The sequence below is a fragment of the Pezoporus flaviventris genome, unplaced genomic scaffold (assembly GCF_033815535.1).
Source record: "Pezoporus flaviventris isolate CSIRO_AGI_PZ_B2104156 unplaced genomic scaffold, CSIRO_AGI_Pfla_v1 ptg000002l, whole genome shotgun sequence".
Classification (NCBI taxonomy): Eukaryota; Metazoa; Chordata; class Aves; order Psittaciformes; family Psittacidae; genus Pezoporus; species Pezoporus flaviventris.
In genome coordinates this window covers 42,055,906-42,073,583 of record NW_026892550.1, presented here as the reverse complement: position 1 = coordinate 42,073,583, position 17,678 = coordinate 42,055,906, and the positions used below count along the sequence as shown (strand labels likewise).

Here is a 17,678-nt window from a genome sequence, read left to right as displayed (position 1 = left end):
TACAATTTTATGAGAATTTCTGAAAATTACAAGTATAACAGGAATATTTTGAACATTTCTAAAAATATTTCCAAAGCTACACACACCACACAATAATGGATAACAAAGGAAAAGTCCTGCCTGACACTGCATCCACATAAAAAGGCTGACAGCATGTAATTTGAGAAATATGTTAAATAACATCAAAAGCATGTGTATACGAAGAAAATTTGAAACTAGACGTGACTGAAAGAAGGAACACTTTTATCATAATGTCCAATGAAAATGTTCTCTGTTGTCCTCCACGTTCATAATTTTGTTGGCTTTTTAGTTGAATGTTGTATTAAATTATAACTGACAAAACCCAGTTCTTAAGCAGAATAATTTTTCATTATTTATTTGTTTTAAAAACAAAACTTTGTTTACAATCAGAATTTGAAATGTCAAAGCTAAGGTTAAGTATGCAGCCAGGCGATTAAGGAAATGCTTATCATCTTTCATTTTTGTAGCTTGATATTTAATGGTTTCGTGCCCAGGGCATAGAGAGAAGTTTAATCCCATTGAAACTAATAGGAATTTTAGCAGACTCCCCTTCAGGCAAAGTGTTCAACCTAGCCAGAAGAGAGCTTCTCTGTTTTCCATTTAATATTTTATATTTCCCACCAGATGCAGTCATCTCTGTTTTCCTCTGCTTGCTAATGCATGTCTCTAATGAATATCTTTTTAGATGTGCTCTCCCGATGTACCTCTCAAATTATTCTGATTCTCAACTGTTAAGTACTTTCCACATCTGCCTTATGATTTGTTCCTTCACAATAATAGAAATGATTGTAGAAGTAATTATAATAGAAAGCATGATTATATTTTATCATGTACCATTAAAACTGAATTCTAGTAATTGGAAATGATCATGATATAAATTATTTCAGTCTGCAGTTTAATTTCTTGTGGTGACTTCTATCTGAGTCAAAAAGGGTAGAAAAGAAAAAAAACCCAAACTATATGTTTGGCATAGTTGTAACATCAATCTGAGAAAAACATTTCAATCTTTGAAAATTATAGTTTTGGGTTTCAGTTAAAACCAGAGCTCTCTATTCAAGATGAGAACCTGCTGCTATGGATTTCACATAGAAAAGACTTAGGAACTATAGTGCTGTACAACAGTGAAAAGACCTGAAATAAATAGGTAGGATATGAAGAAAATACCACTCTGTCTGATTATGATATTTATGTTTTCTACAGGTAAGAGATGAGAGGAACATGCTGAAGGTTATTACTAGAATAAATAGAATTTCAATGATTCTGAAATTACTTGTAGAACAGTTCTCAGTGTTGGAAACTATGACTGCATTGGACTTCTTCGATTTCAGGTAAATACTTAGTATTCCTCCATAGTAATCTGTGAACCGATAATTCCCATCCTTGGAGCTCATGGTAAATTTTTAATGGTCCTTAGCTAAAAAGCAAACAAAACTACAATTTTGCTTTTCTTGGAAATGTAAACCGGGTGTATCACCCAGCACACTACAGCAGGGGCAATCCATGGGCTAATTGTCTGTTTTGATGCATTCTTGTTTCTGCTTTTCAACCACATACTGTCATTTGATAAGCAAACATAAGATCAAATCAATGATCTGTTTCTGCCAGATCTTGTACTTGCAATGCAAAGTACGTTACAATCTAGCACTGTGGGATTTCAGATTACTTTTATTAATTGTTATTTCAGCATGGTCACACAATTTAACTCTGAAAGAATCCTGTTAATGAAACAAAATGCAGTAAATGTTCTTCTGAACATTAGCCTGTTGTGTACATAGCAATTATTCTGTATAACAAGCCTATTTAAAATGCATTCATTGGCACTTTAATGATGTGAAAATTTCTGTAGTAGTCATTTGTGGTGAAGCTACTTATTCTGTCTGGAAAGGAAAATATGTTCACTAATGTTTTCTCCTGCGCATCACACATACAAAGCTGCCAATTTAAAACACAGTACAAACATAAGTGTGTCCATATATCTGTGTATGCATAAACAATATATATATATAAAACTAGAATATGTTATACATGCATTGTAGTTGCGTTATAAAATAGGTTTTCTCCTAATTGAAATCATATAAAAATGCTCAGATTTACCCTTACTATTCTATAATATCTATTCAATATTCTTCAAATCTGAAGTATGTTTTCTTGTTTTGTTGTGAAACAGAGAACTCCATCATTTTTAAATAATATCCTGTCTTTTTGTATCTTTTTTTTCTTCTGTTCCCCAAGATACTACCTAAGCCCAGCCTCAGGCTTTCAGAGCCTGCAGTTCCGCTTGCTAGAGAACAAAATTGGTGTTCCCCAAAGTCTGAGAGTCCCCTATAACAGAAGGCATTATCGTGATAACTTCAAGGGACAGGATTATGAACTGCTGCTTCAATCAGAGCAAGAACCAACACTGCTGCAACTTGTGGAGGTAGCAATGTCTGTTTTAGACCTTCCTTTTTTTTACTCCCACCTCCCAAGAATGTCCTTCATTGGTGCCAGTGACAAATTCTTCTTTCTTGAGAGAAGCAAGCATGCTGGCAATTTCCCAGTCAGTTTCTTGGATTCTTACCAAATTTTATATGAAAGAGAGTTAGTCGTTAGTAAACCAACTGATTTTTCACAGCATTTCCTCTTGTCTGAAAAGTCTGATTCTTAAACTAGTAAATTGCATTGTGGAAGTATGAGCTAAGAATATAAATGTACTGTTTCATTCACACCATAAACCTTTTTTAGAAAAAAACTTTAAAAGTATCTCCACTATTAGGAATGGCTGAGAGGTTAAAACAAGAAAAGGAAAAATAAAAACTCAGAATGGAAATGAGAAAAGACATTTAACAAATGTTTCATTATCACTTGCCTTGTTTTAATCACTTTGTCTCAGAGCTATCAATGACTCAGTAATTTCTCTCGTCATTTTCACACACAAACTTACATAACTTTATAAAGAATAATGCAATATAAACCTCAATAAAAGAATCCAATCTTATTAGCCCTAGCCATTTGACTAATGGCACCTAATGCAGAATATATAAGAAATTTCTCTAGCTTTCTTTTCATTTGTCAAGACTTCATGTTCTTGTATCTTTGAGATGAAGAGTGATCTCTAAAGAGAGTTTGACCTTAAAGGTTCCTAATTTTTCCCCTCCAAATTTCATTCCCATTATTAAAAGAAAATCAAAGAAAAAGCTTTGTTAACTGCCAAGTAAATTTCTGTCTTGCATCATCACATATTATGGTGGAAGTTAATGACAAGACTGCTTAATCAATATTCAGCTTGTCTGACATGATAGAAACTGGTTGTTGTCACCTTCCTTCTGAGATTTATTTTTACAATTATCCTATATATGGAGAATAAGGTTGTTATCTTGTATCTACACAGAAGCTGGTTTTAAAGATAGTGAGACAGCTTTTGTCTTCCAATACTAGTCACTTCACCTGGAACCCATCAGTGTGTTTGCATGGCACTATTATGTAGGTATAAATCATCTACGCGGATATGCTAACTGAAGCAATAAGCACCTCAATGGGATATTAAACCTGAACAACTGCAGCAGTATGATTTATGCTGCTGCAACTTGCGATTGTAAGGTAATGTACTTACATTATTAATGTTTGAGCACGTTATTATCATTATTGTTGTTATTACTAAAGGCATGGCTGGAAAGAACTCCAGGACTCGATGCTGAAGGATTTGATTTCTGGGGACAATTTGAAGTGAATGTTTTAAAAGGTCTAGAAGAGGAATTTACCTTGTTGCAGGTATGGAGTATACTCCTGATCTAGCTGTAAGCAAAGGCAGCGGGCAAATTGACATCCTGACATAATTTTGACTTTATGCTCATTTGCTTCACTTAATCAGCAAGAAGTGAAAAAAGTGCATTTTTTTTCCCCCAGGAAATCTGAATAAATTTGTAATTTGACATCTAAGACAGTTTAAAGTATGTGATACATGTATGATTTTGATTGCAAAAGGAAAAGGATAGTATCAACAGAAGGACTGAAATTGATTTTACTGAAACTACAACTTCGCCTTTAGTTAGCGCTTGCATCTACAGTTGAGGGTAAACATGAAGTTTGAGGCCCTGAATTGTGAGTATGGAGTGTCACTATAAACACCCCATTTCTGTTTAACAGTATGTGGCAATTTGTTGCTATGTGATTGTTTGAATTACACTAGCAAATTAGCAAAAGAAAATCCCCAAAATACTGTAAGACCTGTAGTTTTAAGTAGATTTTTAATGGTAAACAAAAAGGCATAACATAAGAATTAGTCAATTTTCTATGAATTTCTGTTATCTAAACCTTTTTATTTACAATTTTCTCACTCATAGCTGTTCAAGGTTGTCTTCTTTTTGCCTTGAAGATTAAGTGTTTTTAAGGCCTCTAGACCCAAATAAAAGTGATAAGCTGCCAGTTTGTTTGAACATTCATTAATGTGAATTGTGCTGATGGATATTTAATGGTACTTTTGTCGTAATTGTGTATCTTAAAGGACAGTGACTCAGCGATTCATCTATCTTGTTTGAAAATACAGCTCTTACTTTTTTTATGTGAACTTAGGGTATTTATGATGAAAATAGCGGTTACATTATGGGTCATTCAAGTGCTTAATTTTCCCTATTGATTTCTAAAATCAGTTTTTGTTTTAAATATCAAAGGCCAAACCAGAATCAGAAGAAAAAGATGATGAATTATCTGAATTCCAAAAACAGAAAGATGTATTACTTTCGTTATTTGATGAAAAACGCCACGAACACCTGCTTAGTAAAGGTAGATTTCATTAATGTGCACTTTCAGGTTTTTTATACATGATCTATATAAACACGTAACAGCATTAAATTTGTAGGATAATCAGTAACATACTAAGGATGCTCGTATTTTGCAGGAGAAAGACGACTGTCTTATAAAGCACTGAAGGGTGCCCTAATGATCTACTTCTACAGGTAAAGGTAGAAGATGTATTGTTAATACTTACTGGTAGGAGGGAAAGTGAAGGTTAAGGAGAGCAGCACAGATTTATTTAGGTTGGAAAAGGCCTTGGAAAGTACGCTTATACAACCCTCCACAAAGCCCAGCTTGAAGGTCAGGTTGGCCTGCTAAGGGCTGAGTCCAGTTGAGTTTTGAGTATCTATTCAAGGATGTAGGTTGGCCTCTTTGGGCATCTGGTTCGTGTCTGTCCAGCTGCTGCTCCTCAGAGTGTAACAGGCAAATGCCTTGTTCAGACCATTCTACAAATTGTCCTAAGAAGAGTTATTTTCCAAGTATGGGGGAAAATGCAGATTCAGGCTTCTATGGCAGAAGCCCTTCTTAGAGCATCTAGTGACATTTCCATACCAATTTAGGAAAAAGATATATGTTATGTCATTATTGTACACTGGTGAAGTGCTACTTTGAAAAATACAGCATATCGTAAGAGGTCCCACTGTCTTCTCTTTCATTTTCCAAGGGAGGAGCCTCGTTTTCAAGTTCCCTTTCAGCTTCTTACTTCCCTTATGGATATCGATGTGCTCATGACCAAATGGAGATGTAAGTTCCACTGTCTGACTGTGACGCTCCTTCTTTTAGATGAAAGTAAACTGCCCTGTTTTACCCTCTTTTAGACAAGTTATGCCCAGAGTTTTAGAACCGAACTGAGTTCATCCTTTAGGAGTGACTAGGTTTTTTTATACTTCATCCAAGAGGAAAGATGAACAGCTTCTTCTGTGATCATTAGATACATAGGTACAGCTGTCACTTCTATGACATGCTATAAGTGAACAATTCTATTTAAATGGCAGGTATAATTTTGTAATGTCTCCCAAAATGTGACCATGTCATTTCATAATAGAATCATATAATGGTTTGGGTTGGAAGAGATGTTAAAGGTCATCTAGTTCCAATCTCCCTACCATGACTGGGGATATTTTTCACTAGACCAGGTTGCTCAAAGCCCTATCCAAACTCATGAAGACCTCATATGCAAACCTTTTTTCTGCTCCTTCTCTATGTAGACATCCAGAAATGAATTAATTCTGTATTAACAGAGCACAATAATGTATAAGAATTAGTGTATTCTTTCTATATTAACAATAATTTATATTAGCTGACTGAAGAGTGGCGGAATTAACTCCTACACTGCTGAATACCTAGTAGTGTTATATCTACGTAAAGATCTCTGTAGAATCTTTACTATTTCAGTGATGCACCTTGAGGTGACCCTTTGTTGTATCTTAACAGTGAACATACAGCCTGATTTTCTTTTATGTTACTTAGATAACCATGTCTGCATGGTTCACAGAATGATTGGCAGCAAGGCTGGCACTGGTGGTTCATCAGGCTACCAGTATTTGCGCTCAACAGTGAGGTAAGAATAATGTGATTCCCCCACCACCTGCAAAAATGCAGTTCGGACGTACTCTAATGCCAGGAGATAGATTTCAGGTAGCTCACTAGAGGATGGAGAGCTATTGTTTTTCGTCTGGGACTCTAGCATTTCCTCCTGGTGGTTGTAACGTTGTTTTTCAGGTTGACATATACAAATTTCAAGAGTTTTGGGGCAAAAAGAACTCCTTTTTTGCACATGCAAAGTGCTATGTATAATTCTCAGTCAAGGGATCTAGGCGTTACTGGAACAGCAGCAATAATTAACCTTGCATTTTTCAGTTTGTGTGCAACTATTGATGCATAACTTCCTTTCTTAGCATGACCTCTAATTGTACAACATAAGGTACTTTAATTTAGGATTGAATATATTCTGAAAGCTGATAATAATTAACACTCCCAAGCTGTGCAGGCAACAATCAGAAGTATGACTCCTTTTGCTGAAGCAGAAAAGGAACTTAGAAGGGTTGTTAGGGGCCTGAGCACAGAACTCGCTGAATGGGTTGACTTTTATTACACAAATTAGAGGATTCAGCTAATTAGACCATTCAGTCCTTTTAGCTGCAACTATGTCCTGATAGTCCTGAACAGCATTATGTCAAAAAAGCACAAACATCTTTAGAACATCTTCTAAGAGCACCTTCTTTGAGGTTTCATTTCAAAGAGAAACCGTTTGTAGCTGGTGACTCCTATGTCAGTCTGTGGGCAACAGTTCCCATCACAACCATTGTAACAGAGAGTGGAATGGAAATCAGATAGTTACATGAAGATTATAGGTTCACTGTCTTTTTCAGCAAGCTTTCTCACTCTTACTTGCTTTCAGGTTAACCTTCTTCCTAGGTATATTCTACTTTGTATCTACTATGAGAGTGGAGGTCTGAAGATTATAGCCTACACACTGCATTTTAAGGAGAAGAATGTGACTAATGCAACCATGTCTCCTTTTAAAGTCTGATCCCATATGCTTTATAAGCAGTTAGGATTGTATTTCTACTCTGGAATACTGAAGAGGAGTGCAGAAATCTCATTAAATAATAGAGATGGAATGATTCCTGACAATTTTGATATTAATGACCTTCCTTGCCAATACCGCAGCATTAATTGTTCCGATTATCTTTTTCAGTGACAGATACAAGGTGTTTGTGGATTTATTCAATCTTTCAACATTTCTAGTGCCAAGACACTGGATACCAAAGATGAACCCAAGCATTCATAAATTCCTTTATACTGCAGAATACTGTGACAGCTCCTATTTTAGCAGTGATGACTCTGACTAGCCTGCCTCTTCAGACTGGTTGCTGTAAAGAACTACAGGACCTTCACCTCCAGTGGTGCTGTCCCTTAAATGTAACAGCTACTCTCATAGAGTGTGAGCTTGTAAATATGTATTTATGTATGACAGCTATGTGAATAGGATGATTGGCTTGTGGAAGAATCTTAATTTTTGTACAAAAAATAACCCATATTGAGTTAACCTATATTAAGACAAAAATGATACCCCAATTCAACTCAATGACCAACTTACTTCTTCATTGGCTTCTTAAAACCTGTAGCTGGATGTTTTTAAAACCTACAGCAAATTATACAGAATTACTATGATCATGTCTTATTTGTACATATTTTCGTATTTGTTTGCCTAATGGCTGTTATTAATTTACTTCTAATAAATTAATGATTAGTCTTACCACCTTCAGAAAAGTATTAGTTTCTGAGCTTTTGTGGAATTTCAAAAGGAATTTCGTGCTAAGAGTTTCAAAAGCTAGATTTAAGAGAAGAATTCCCGAATCCATAGAAACCCAAGCGTCTTGAAGTTTTACATACATCAGGAATCATGTTCCTACCTGTTACAAGTGAATGCAGAAACACTGTTAAGAGTAGCAGATACACTTACTTTGCATTTCAAATAAAGCACTATTAAAGCTCACCTTCTGTTAATGCTTCTTCTAAAGTAAGAGTAAAGTTCATAAAACAGTACAATAGCCATTTAAAGTGGGTTTTATTCAAATATCACTGAAGTAAGGATAAAATTGATACATAATAAAATCAAGGCAAATTGGCAATAGAATATTGATAAAGCTGTGTAGTCTTCATGTTGGATGGAGGCTTCTCTTCTTAATCACTTCCCTTGGAAATACACATACACTTTAGCCTAACTTCTGCTGAGTTGCTCTGTGCCTTAGGTACTTACACACTTCACAAACACTAGTGGAATAGTCTGTGTCTGATGCTACTATAACAGCATTACTCTTATCAATGGCAACTGGGAACTTTGGCTACTGTTTCCCAGTTACGGAAGTAAGTGTACTATTTGTTGTTTGCAAACTGTTAAAATATTAACACTTAAGAAGTAGATGAGTAAAATGGCAATACTTACAACAGAAAATGATGAATGCTCATTGCGTTTGTCGTAAGATTATAAATACGCTGATCTAGTAACATGGTACTGTAATTGAATGCAAAAACTACAGAATCGCTTCAGCATTTTTCAGAGTGGTGCTTCATAAAATATACAGATTCCAGGTGAAAGTTTCAGAGCATTTTAGAGTTACATGTTTGGTTGTGAAATCTAGTTATGACCAGCAAAGCTGGCATCCCTTTTCTGATTGCCAGCAATTCCCATCTATGAATTCAATTAATTAATGCAGGGAAATCTAAACCCCACTCTATTTGGAGTATCCTGTAATTACTGACTTTAGAAAGGTGTATTAACAAACCCCACCCTCATAATTTTTTTTACAAGAAGCAAATTTTTTAATTTGTATTTTGCATCTGGCTTCACTGTAACTCCCGATGTAGAGAATAAAAAAGGCACAAAACAGCTCTTGAAGCACAGAAAGGCTGATTTGCAAACACATACAACCTGCCAGGACATAGGATGTTAAACCACTAGAACTGCCTCTCTTTGTCTAAATACACTTACTTATTACTTTTCTATCCATCTAACAAATGAATGCAGAAGACTGATATTATAGGCACTTTCCAAAACACATTCCCTGCTCTGAATAGCATTGAAGATTTACCCAATAAAGGTCTGAAGACTGATGATGAAGGACTACAGAACTTCAGAGACACTGGATACTCAGGCAACAAGGCTGAGTATCTGTTACCCTCCTGTATTCTTCCAACTTCACAGAGTAAGATTTCACAAAAAGGAGGAAGACAAAATATATGTGTCTGTCAGAGGTGCCCAAGTATCAAACAGCATATATTCTTGACTGACTTTCTTCCCTGCACAATAAAATCAGACCTGATCGTGGTAGTTCTTATATTCTAAGCATTTCAATTATACCTTGCCATAAGGTATTTGATCCAAATTCCTCATCATTCATCATCACTTCTTTCCCTGTAAGATTTTTTTATGGAGTAGTATTCAACACCTGGATAGAGATCACACTCGCAGTTTCAGTCCATCATTGTAACTTCTTTTTGTATACTCTGCAGATTACTCCAAGTCTTCTTATTCCATGAGAGATTTGACACACACCACATTCCAAATAAAAACATTTTTAAAAACTCCAGCCAATCCATTCCTGTATTGCTTAAAAGGAAGAGTTGCCCTTACAGAGATTTCTTATTTTAGAAAGTGCTGTTTTGAAGCAAATCTTCATGTACAGTGTGTCCAAATGATACTTGGGGTCTTTGGCCAGTAAGTGTCAAACAAAAACTGCTGAAACTGTATCTGCTATACCTACAAATGAAACAAAATATTATTTTTAAATAAATACTGAAAGTGGAGACTTGCCAGAAAGAAGTTACCAGAATTCATATTCATATAATGCCCTCTCTCTGCACCAGGACAGCAGGTGAACTGCTGAGGGGCAAGAGAAGGCAGGAAACCAGCTGCAACCTTTTTATTTCTTCCTTGCCCAACATGGTTTATAGTTGTGGTCTACTTTCCCCCTTCCTCTGCTTTCCCAGTCAAAACTTTAGATCCTTTCTAAGGATTCAGCATTGGTCCAATTTGGGTGCCGATAAGCAACCTAAGCCTTGATATCCTCTTCCCTTTTAATCATATGCATTAGCAATGTATAGACAATATGAAGCTGTGCAGCTTTGAAAGCTCACGAAGAGAATAGAGATCACAAATTCCATTACTAGGCACACTCTTGAATACTCAGACCCATACAAACACAGAACAAACCAGGCTTTTTTTTTTATGCTCAGTTCTTTTCGTATTGCTGTACTCCTTCCAGCACTAAAAGCAAAGTCTGGCTAAAGCCTGTGACAGGTAGCAAAGGTTGACAGCCCTTGTACCCTCAAAAGCTGTGTCAGAGCACCTCTAAACCAGAAAACATCATCTGTGGGAGGAAGAAAGCAACTACTGGCATTTGCTGGATTGTTCTTGTGTGGGAAACTACAGAAAACATGAAAGATCCTGCTTTTTGAGAGAATTTGAAAACAACACATCTGTTCTTCTGGACCAGCCCTACAATTCACTTGCTTTACTTACCACTACTTCTAAGTTTCTCTTTCCAAATAGTTTGTTTATACAAGAACACAAGTTTCAGCAACATAGAAAAGCTCTGATGGGATACATTGTCCTGATCTTTACTGGGTGTAGGCAAACTGAAGATCATCTGTTCTTATTTGCAGATAATTTGCATCCTCTTAACACCTTTTACAATGACTGAGAGCTACTGTTAAACATACATGGAAGTGAAAGCCAACAGAAGACTTCCAGCATTTATCTAACAGAAGGAAAAAAAAAAAAAAAATCAATGGATAGACAACACTCACTAATAGTCCAATCCTAGCAATTTGGCTCAGCAGTCTTTGCTGGTAAACAGGAGTTCCACCTGCCTTACCTCCAGCAGTTACTCAGCAATTCAGAAGAAACTGGATATTTAACATGATAAACCCCCCCTCAAGCATCAGGAAATACCACATGCAAACAGAAAGAGCTAGGAGATGGAAGTAGCACTGAGAGCATGTACCTCTATCTTAACAAGAAAAGCCACAAGCAGGGTACACAACTCCCAGGTACTGGCAGATCCACTTTCCATACTTGTTTGCTAAACTGAGTCTAGAGACAATTCCATCCACCAGACAAGGGCAGCAGCCAATTTATCTACACTGAGTGTAGTGATGGCATTAACCTAGAACAATGACACGTAAGTGTATACTTTGCCTTGTAATGTATACATTATGGAATGTATTCATTGTAACATATACATTACCTCTACATGGTAAGGTACAGTAGAACTTTATGCCTTAATAGCATTACTCTTCTGTGGTGTTTTTCAATCACTCAGGTAGATGGCTTGGTTGAACTAGCAACTGCTTCATTTATTTTTCCATCTGAATTCATCTAACCTTTTCCAAAATGTAGCAATGACTTGCATTTGCTCTCTGAGGATCCCATTATATTGCTTTACTTACATGGTAAAAACCGGATCCCAGTAGGTGGCCTTTACCACTAATTATTTTTTGTCAGACTTACCACAGACATTGCTGCCTATCTTAACACGAACATAGCCGTCTATTCCCCATGTGGGCCCCCAAGAGTTCTGTACAATCCAGTAAGGGATACTACCTGGAAGAAACATTTTCATAAACAAGAGATAACATGAGATTTGGGAAGCATAAAAAACTTCTAACATTCTACAGAGTTAATTACCATTTTAATATCTCATAGTTTCTGATGGTTTCATGATACAGTACAGTAAAACCTAATGTAGTTCACATGGAGGACAGAGCTAATATGCCAGTGTTGAACAGACTGGTTATATCCTCTGCTGGTGTAAAGACGCATACAACTGTTTTATTGACTTTACAAGGACATGAAATCCCACAGAACTAATGAAGCACAGACAGGAAGTTTTTCTCCTGGTATCAGGCTGCATTTCCATAACTGGTGTGACACCAAGCCAACAGCTCCCAGCAGAACACCCAGTCCTGGATTTTAATCACTTACACTGTAGGAGACAAGTTGCAAATAAGAGAAAAACCACAAAATCTACTTAGCTGAAGTTCAGTTGATGGCAACGCACCTGTTCTGTCAAAACCAGTGATAAGAACAGCATGATTTGCTCTTCCACTGGAGCAGTGATATTGTATGATCCCACCAAGATAATCCTGCCAGCTAACCGCATCTACTGTTACTGCCAAAGGGCCCCAGTTCACAAGCACCCTCATCATTTCTTCTTCTTGATCGCTGTGAAAGAAGCGATAATGCCAAGTTACTGACGTTAGCACACTAAAGCAATCTGAGAGGTGATAATCTACTTGTTAAGTATGATTTAAAAGTCAAAAAAATTAAACTGTTTCCTGTGAGTTCTACACACTGCATAACAAATCAGTAATTATGTATTTCATAGAATACAATAATACGAATATAGGGCACACTGACTATGGGAAAGGTGCAGATCCAAGGACATAATGCTATTAAATAGCAGCAGGTTCCTGGGTCAAGTCGGTGGGCACTATGTAACTTTCAGCTACCACTCTTCTCAATTAAACCCAGCTCTGCACAAAACATTCATCTATATTATTACTTTCCATTAGTTTTTCAAACATACAGAAGTACCTCTTCTATCATACATAACAATAGACTCAAACATGTATCTCAAACACATCAAAACACAGGACATTACTACTATCATTCTCATACAGCTTTACTTATGTAATGTACTGGAACAAGAAATCTTTATCACTGGGTGATACGTGCAATAACTAAATTTGGCAAATACAGACTGGCAAAGCTATCATAAATTTTACTTACTCATAAGTGACAGCAACTCAATTCCTAGTCAAAACTGAATTTCTTGTCTTTAAATTCAATCTGCGGCTGTATTGTACTGATAAAGATTAGAAACAAACTTTCTTAATATAGAAACCTAAAAAGCTACCAGTTGTCTTTACAAAATTCAGCTGACAACACAGTTTGTAAAGTCATGGACTGGAGAAGGATGAGGGTGGCTGTGCAAATGGATGAATACTGAAGTAACTGAGTATTTTGTATTTCCTAATTTTTTTTTTTTCAACAAATTCCAACTACTATTGGTAGGATTTACTGTTGCTGATACTTAAGCAGTGTAACATTCACTTACCATATATTAAAAATTGAAACTAACTCAATGTTCCAGTTTAAACACAGCCAATTTAGAAGACCTAATTTCAAGACACATATCTTTATAATTTGAGCAGGACTAGTGATGGCAAGGTTGAGTAGGTTCATCGCACAAGCCTTAACTCTCAAAAATGTTATGTATTCTTATCCACTACACAGCTTCAGAACTGATGCAATCAACCTCATAACCTTTGGCTGGTCAATGCACTATTGGCTCTCGCTTACTCCACAGTTACTGAACGCAGAAGGGAAAGTACAGCAAATAAGAAGAATCAATAGTAGCTACCTGAAGTCATATGCAGCAAATCCTGCTATTGAAACTCCAAAATCTGAGTGACCAAAATAATGGCACAGTCCTGTCTGAGCTTTAAAAGTGTATTCTGAATCTCTCACGAGTTTTACTTTTGTCTGCAATAAGAAAAATGAATATATAGACCATAAAATTCCAATCTAGTTTCCATTCTGCTTGAACAAAGTCTCTTTTGGTTCCAGATTAAAGAAATATGCAAGAATATATACACACATGGATATATTTTTATATATATACGCAAGAATATATACACACACACATTAAAAAAAAAATCAGTTGAGTTGTATGCTCCACCTTCCCCATCACTTTTTCCCACTAAAAAGAATGTTAATATGGAAGCTAAGGAAGGGTTTGAGATTTATAAGGAGTTTCAAACCTGGTTCAGCCAGTTCAAAGCACTAACAGTGGATCCCCCGCTGCAGCCATAATTATTGTATGAACAGTCAATAACCTGCTGTACGCTGAGTTCTTCCAGGTTATTTCCTTTAATTGCGTAGGCAGACTCTATACCACCCACCACGCTGAAAGCCCAGCAGCCTCCACACTGGTATAAATAGAAGGGAAACAGGAGAGAAAGAAAAGGTTAGTGGTTTTTAAAAGAATGCATTCAAGGAGACAGTCTACAACTTTCTGCAGTCTGAAGAATGTTATAGAAATATATTAGATAATAGTTTAAGAAACAATAAACTGAAATTAAACAGAACAGAAAAATTCCTTAGACAGTAACAGAAACTAAACTACAGTTGTAGGCTCTTTAAACTGTGGCATTAAAAACAGAAAGCAGAATTTATTCTTAGTCAAGGTCAGGTTACACCGTGCGAAGCACAGAAAGAAAAGACACTGGGGTTGTAACAGCTTGTTTGTTTCTTACCAGCAACCATAACCACACTGGGATAAACTGTAATCATGTAGGATATGGTTATTTTCCTATCATCCCCTGAGGTGTTAAATGGTAAGGATATGGGTATCGACTAGTTGATGGCATTCATTCATGAGAGAAAAAAACAGCAGAGGATCTATCCCCATATCCAGGTGAAATGGAGGAATGAGGTCAGGTGCTGAACTTACCTCCTCTCTTCAGAAAAATACAAAAAACATGTTGCAAAAGACTTGCAGATTTAATTAAACAGATTTAAAAAATGTTTTACAGTTTGTAATTGCACAATTTAAAAAATGCACAAATTTACACCTCTTTTAAATCTAATCCCACTTTGCATAAAACGCTACATGACTTTGTTCAACCAGCCATACTTGCGCCAGCACTCCAGGGAGTCTTGAGACAGTGCTGGTCCCTTCCAAAGCCTTCACTGTGCTCTGTCACATACCTGCTGGAGCTGTCTCTGAGCAGTGCTTCAGAACCAGGAAAAGAAAACACCAGGACTTACTGTTTGCTGATTTCTCACTTCTGCAATGACTTTCTTGTCCCTCCAGTCAAACTTCTTTGGCAAAGGCTTTTCCTTTCCCTTTGGCACTTTTATGTATCTGGGAAGTTTGTGAGGTATGCTTCTTAAGTAAAGAGCTAAACACAGAATACAAACATCTATAAATTTACTAACTAAAAAAAATAACCACAAACAATGTTTTGCTACAAGCATAAAAGTAACTTTGATCCATAGCTACAATTGCGAGACTACAACTCATTTCAAATCCATAGAAAATTCATAGATTTTAAAATACTCATTTAATTGCAGAATGAATGTGAATAATCCTTTAGTTCTGGAAAGGACAGAAATATTCCACGTAGGTAATGCGGGTAGAATACATGAAGATTTACTGAAGCTGATCAATAATCATTCCATAAACCAAGTTTTGTTTGAAAATTTTCACAACACTTACTGGGAACATATTACTTTATTTTAGCCAGGTAGAAGGGGAAAAATAAGAGGAAAATAATGTAAAGATTCTGAAACACATGTAGATTGCTGGTTTTTAACTTAAAAAAATTAAAATCCTTAATTATGAAAGATTAAAAAAAGGTGTGAAATCCCCTAATGAATAGAACATATAGCGGCTCACATGAACAGCAAGAAGGAAGATTAGGTTATGTATCAAACAATTTTTCTTAGTAAAAAAAAACCTTAAAAATAATCAATAATCAAATGTGTCATTGCTCCTGAAAGTCACAGATAACATTGTACAGCTGTGGACTTCCAAGCATTGTCTGGATTATAGTCAATGTCATTTCAGGGTAGGAAACAGGAACTTAAGAACCTTGTGTATGCTTCAATTTTAAAACTGCTGCAGTCAAAGAAGGCTTTAAGGCCTAGTGGGAAGAAAGGACAGTCTATAGACTATATCATATTCAGGCTCTGGGCAATTCAACCTTGCAAAACTAGTGAAACATAAAGAGGATCACTGTATCCTTCAGAAGTACTTACAGTTTGGTATCAGACATTGTAAACTAGCTGACTACCAGCACTGGAAGAATCTGTAAATATGAAAGACACAAGGTTCTGGGAAAGAATAAGAAAAATAACAGAAAAGGCATTAGCAGCAATCGGGAAACGTACCTTTGAACTCTTCAGGAAACAGGTGAGAAAACTGGTTTATTCCATAGAAAGCGGTCATATTATCTTTTGATGATGAGTTCAGTAAGCTAATTCTTTTAGTGCTTTCCTGAAGGAAAAAAAATAAATGTCTCGTGGGCATTATTAAGATAGCAATAGTGATAGAACCATAAGAGCAGGAAAAAAACAGGTTAGCAACAGTAAACATGAACTCGGGTAACAAGGCAGATCTTCGCCTCAGGTTCACCTCAGATTCACTGTGGATTCCCAGCAAACCGACATGAAAGCCATTAGACTAATTTGAACTCCAAGAGAGATAGCAGAAAAGCCTTTTTAAGTGCACAGAGGGTAAAAAATTGATACAAGACAGACAAAACAGATGAGTACAAATTTTGTCAAAGCCATCTGATGCCCTTTGACAGAAAAACAAACGTTGTGGTTCAGAGATACGTAAAAATGATAAGAGTTAACCCTGTTTTATGTCCTTATGAAAGAAAGGAACAGTATAATGGCCTAAAACCCTAGGCTTTAAATTACCAGGAATCCTACATCTGCGAAAAACACGGTTTTGACCCACGAAAGACAATCGGACAGCCACCTCCTCGGTGCGAGGGTGACACCTGGCGCCAGAACAGGGGAAGGGGAGAAAAGCAACGGAATCCCAGCGCCTGCAGTTTGGGGGGAAGCAGAGAGAAGCGAAACAGCAAACGACACCGGAGCGGGTGTCGGTACCCCGGGCTGAGCGCTCCAGCCGTGCCACCCTCTTCCACGTCACACTCTCTGGTTAAAGCGGCAGCTCGGCTCCGCTCCCTCTCCGGCGGAGCCCGCAGCCAGCGGGCCCGCCGCGCGGCGCCGATCGCCGGTGTAAGTGCGGGCACGGACACCTACCCGCAGGGCCGCCGCCGCCACTTCTTCGTCCCGGCCGTCTCCATCCCAGGGCAGGCGGCCCTGAGCACCGCCGCCCTGTTCCCCCAGCCAGGTGCCCGCAGGCGCCAGGAGAGCGGCGCTGCCCACCCGCAGCAGGCAGCAGAGAATCGCCAGCACTCGCACCCTCACTGACCGGCCGGGCTGAGCGACAGGTCGCGCCATGCTGCGCCGGCCAGCGGGACCAGCTCCCTACCGCGTCCCGGTCTGCAGGCCCTCCCCCGGCAGCCATGTCATGGCGGGGTGGGGTGGGGCTTGGGGGTCCCACCTCCACCCCACAGAGCTTGTGGGCTGAGCTGTTTTGGGGGGGGGGGGGGGGGGGGGGGAAGGGCTGAAACCTTTCTTTCCGGAGGCAGCCCCCACTTTTTCCTACAGCGGGCCTGGGCACAAGCAGCCAGCGGGGCGGACCGGGGCGGGGCCCTCAAGCCCCGTCAATGATCGCCACCCTCAGGTGCTGGGTGCACGGCTCTTGCCGTACCCGGGTATCCTGCTTCTG

At 37.8% G+C, this 17,678-nt stretch overlaps 2 protein-coding genes and 1 long non-coding RNA gene across 4 annotated transcripts in view; 2 read left to right on the top strand and 1 right to left on the bottom strand.

Annotated features, from left to right (window-relative positions):
* The window catches only part of TDO2 (tryptophan 2,3-dioxygenase), a 68,219-nt gene extending 59,923 nt beyond the window's left edge, over nt 1–8,296 (top strand). For both annotated transcript variants that reach the window (XM_061475981.1, XM_061475972.1), the window contains 8 exons: nt 1,222–1,349; nt 2,254–2,440; nt 3,664–3,771; nt 4,671–4,782; nt 4,898–4,955; nt 5,459–5,538; nt 6,265–6,355; nt 7,496–8,296. In XM_061475981.1, the coding sequence (XP_061331965.1) occupies nt 1,222–1,349; nt 2,254–2,440; nt 3,664–3,771; nt 4,671–4,782; nt 4,898–4,955; nt 5,459–5,538; nt 6,265–6,355; nt 7,496–7,649 (918 nt within the window). In that variant the 3' untranslated portion in view covers nt 7,650–8,296. The remainder of the gene's footprint in view (nt 1–1,221; nt 1,350–2,253; nt 2,441–3,663; nt 3,772–4,670; nt 4,783–4,897; nt 4,956–5,458; nt 5,539–6,264; nt 6,356–7,495) is intronic.
* The window catches only part of LOC133280945 (uncharacterized), a 185,943-nt gene extending 177,483 nt beyond the window's left edge, over nt 1–8,460 (top strand). The window contains exon 2 of the long non-coding RNA XR_009747316.1: nt 7,858–8,460. This is a non-coding gene — a long non-coding RNA (uncharacterized LOC133280945). The remainder of the gene's footprint in view (nt 1–7,857) is intronic.
* Nucleotides 8,461–9,772: 1,312 nt separating this feature from the next.
* On the bottom strand, nt 9,773–17,419 carry CTSO (cathepsin O). Its single transcript, XM_061475997.1, has 8 exons — nt 17,147–17,419; nt 16,262–16,367; nt 15,137–15,270; nt 14,128–14,295; nt 13,728–13,849; nt 12,363–12,526; nt 11,813–11,905; nt 9,773–10,060 (listed from the first exon to the last, which is right to left on the bottom strand). Exons 1-8 carry the CDS (start codon nt 17,345–17,347, stop codon nt 10,026–10,028), a joined length of 1,023 nt encoding a protein of 340 aa, XP_061331981.1. The 5' UTR covers nt 17,348–17,419; the 3' UTR covers nt 9,773–10,025.
* Between the last annotated feature and the right edge of the window lie 259 nt (nt 17,420–17,678).

Excerpts from the sequence above, each read along its gene's own strand:
- CTSO (XM_061475997.1), bottom strand. The coding sequence starts at position 17,347 with ATGGCGCGACCTGTCGCTCAGCCCGGCCGGTCAGTGAGGGTGCGAGTG. Across the intron at positions 14,296-15,136 it reads AAGTGAGAAATCAGCAAACA|TGTGGAGGCTGCTGGGCTTT; the intron begins GTAAGTCCTGGT and ends TATTTATACCAG. Across the intron at positions 12,527-13,727 it reads TTTGCTGCATATGACTTCAG|CGATCAAGAAGAAGAAATGA; the intron begins GTAGCTACTATT and ends CTTCTTTCACAG.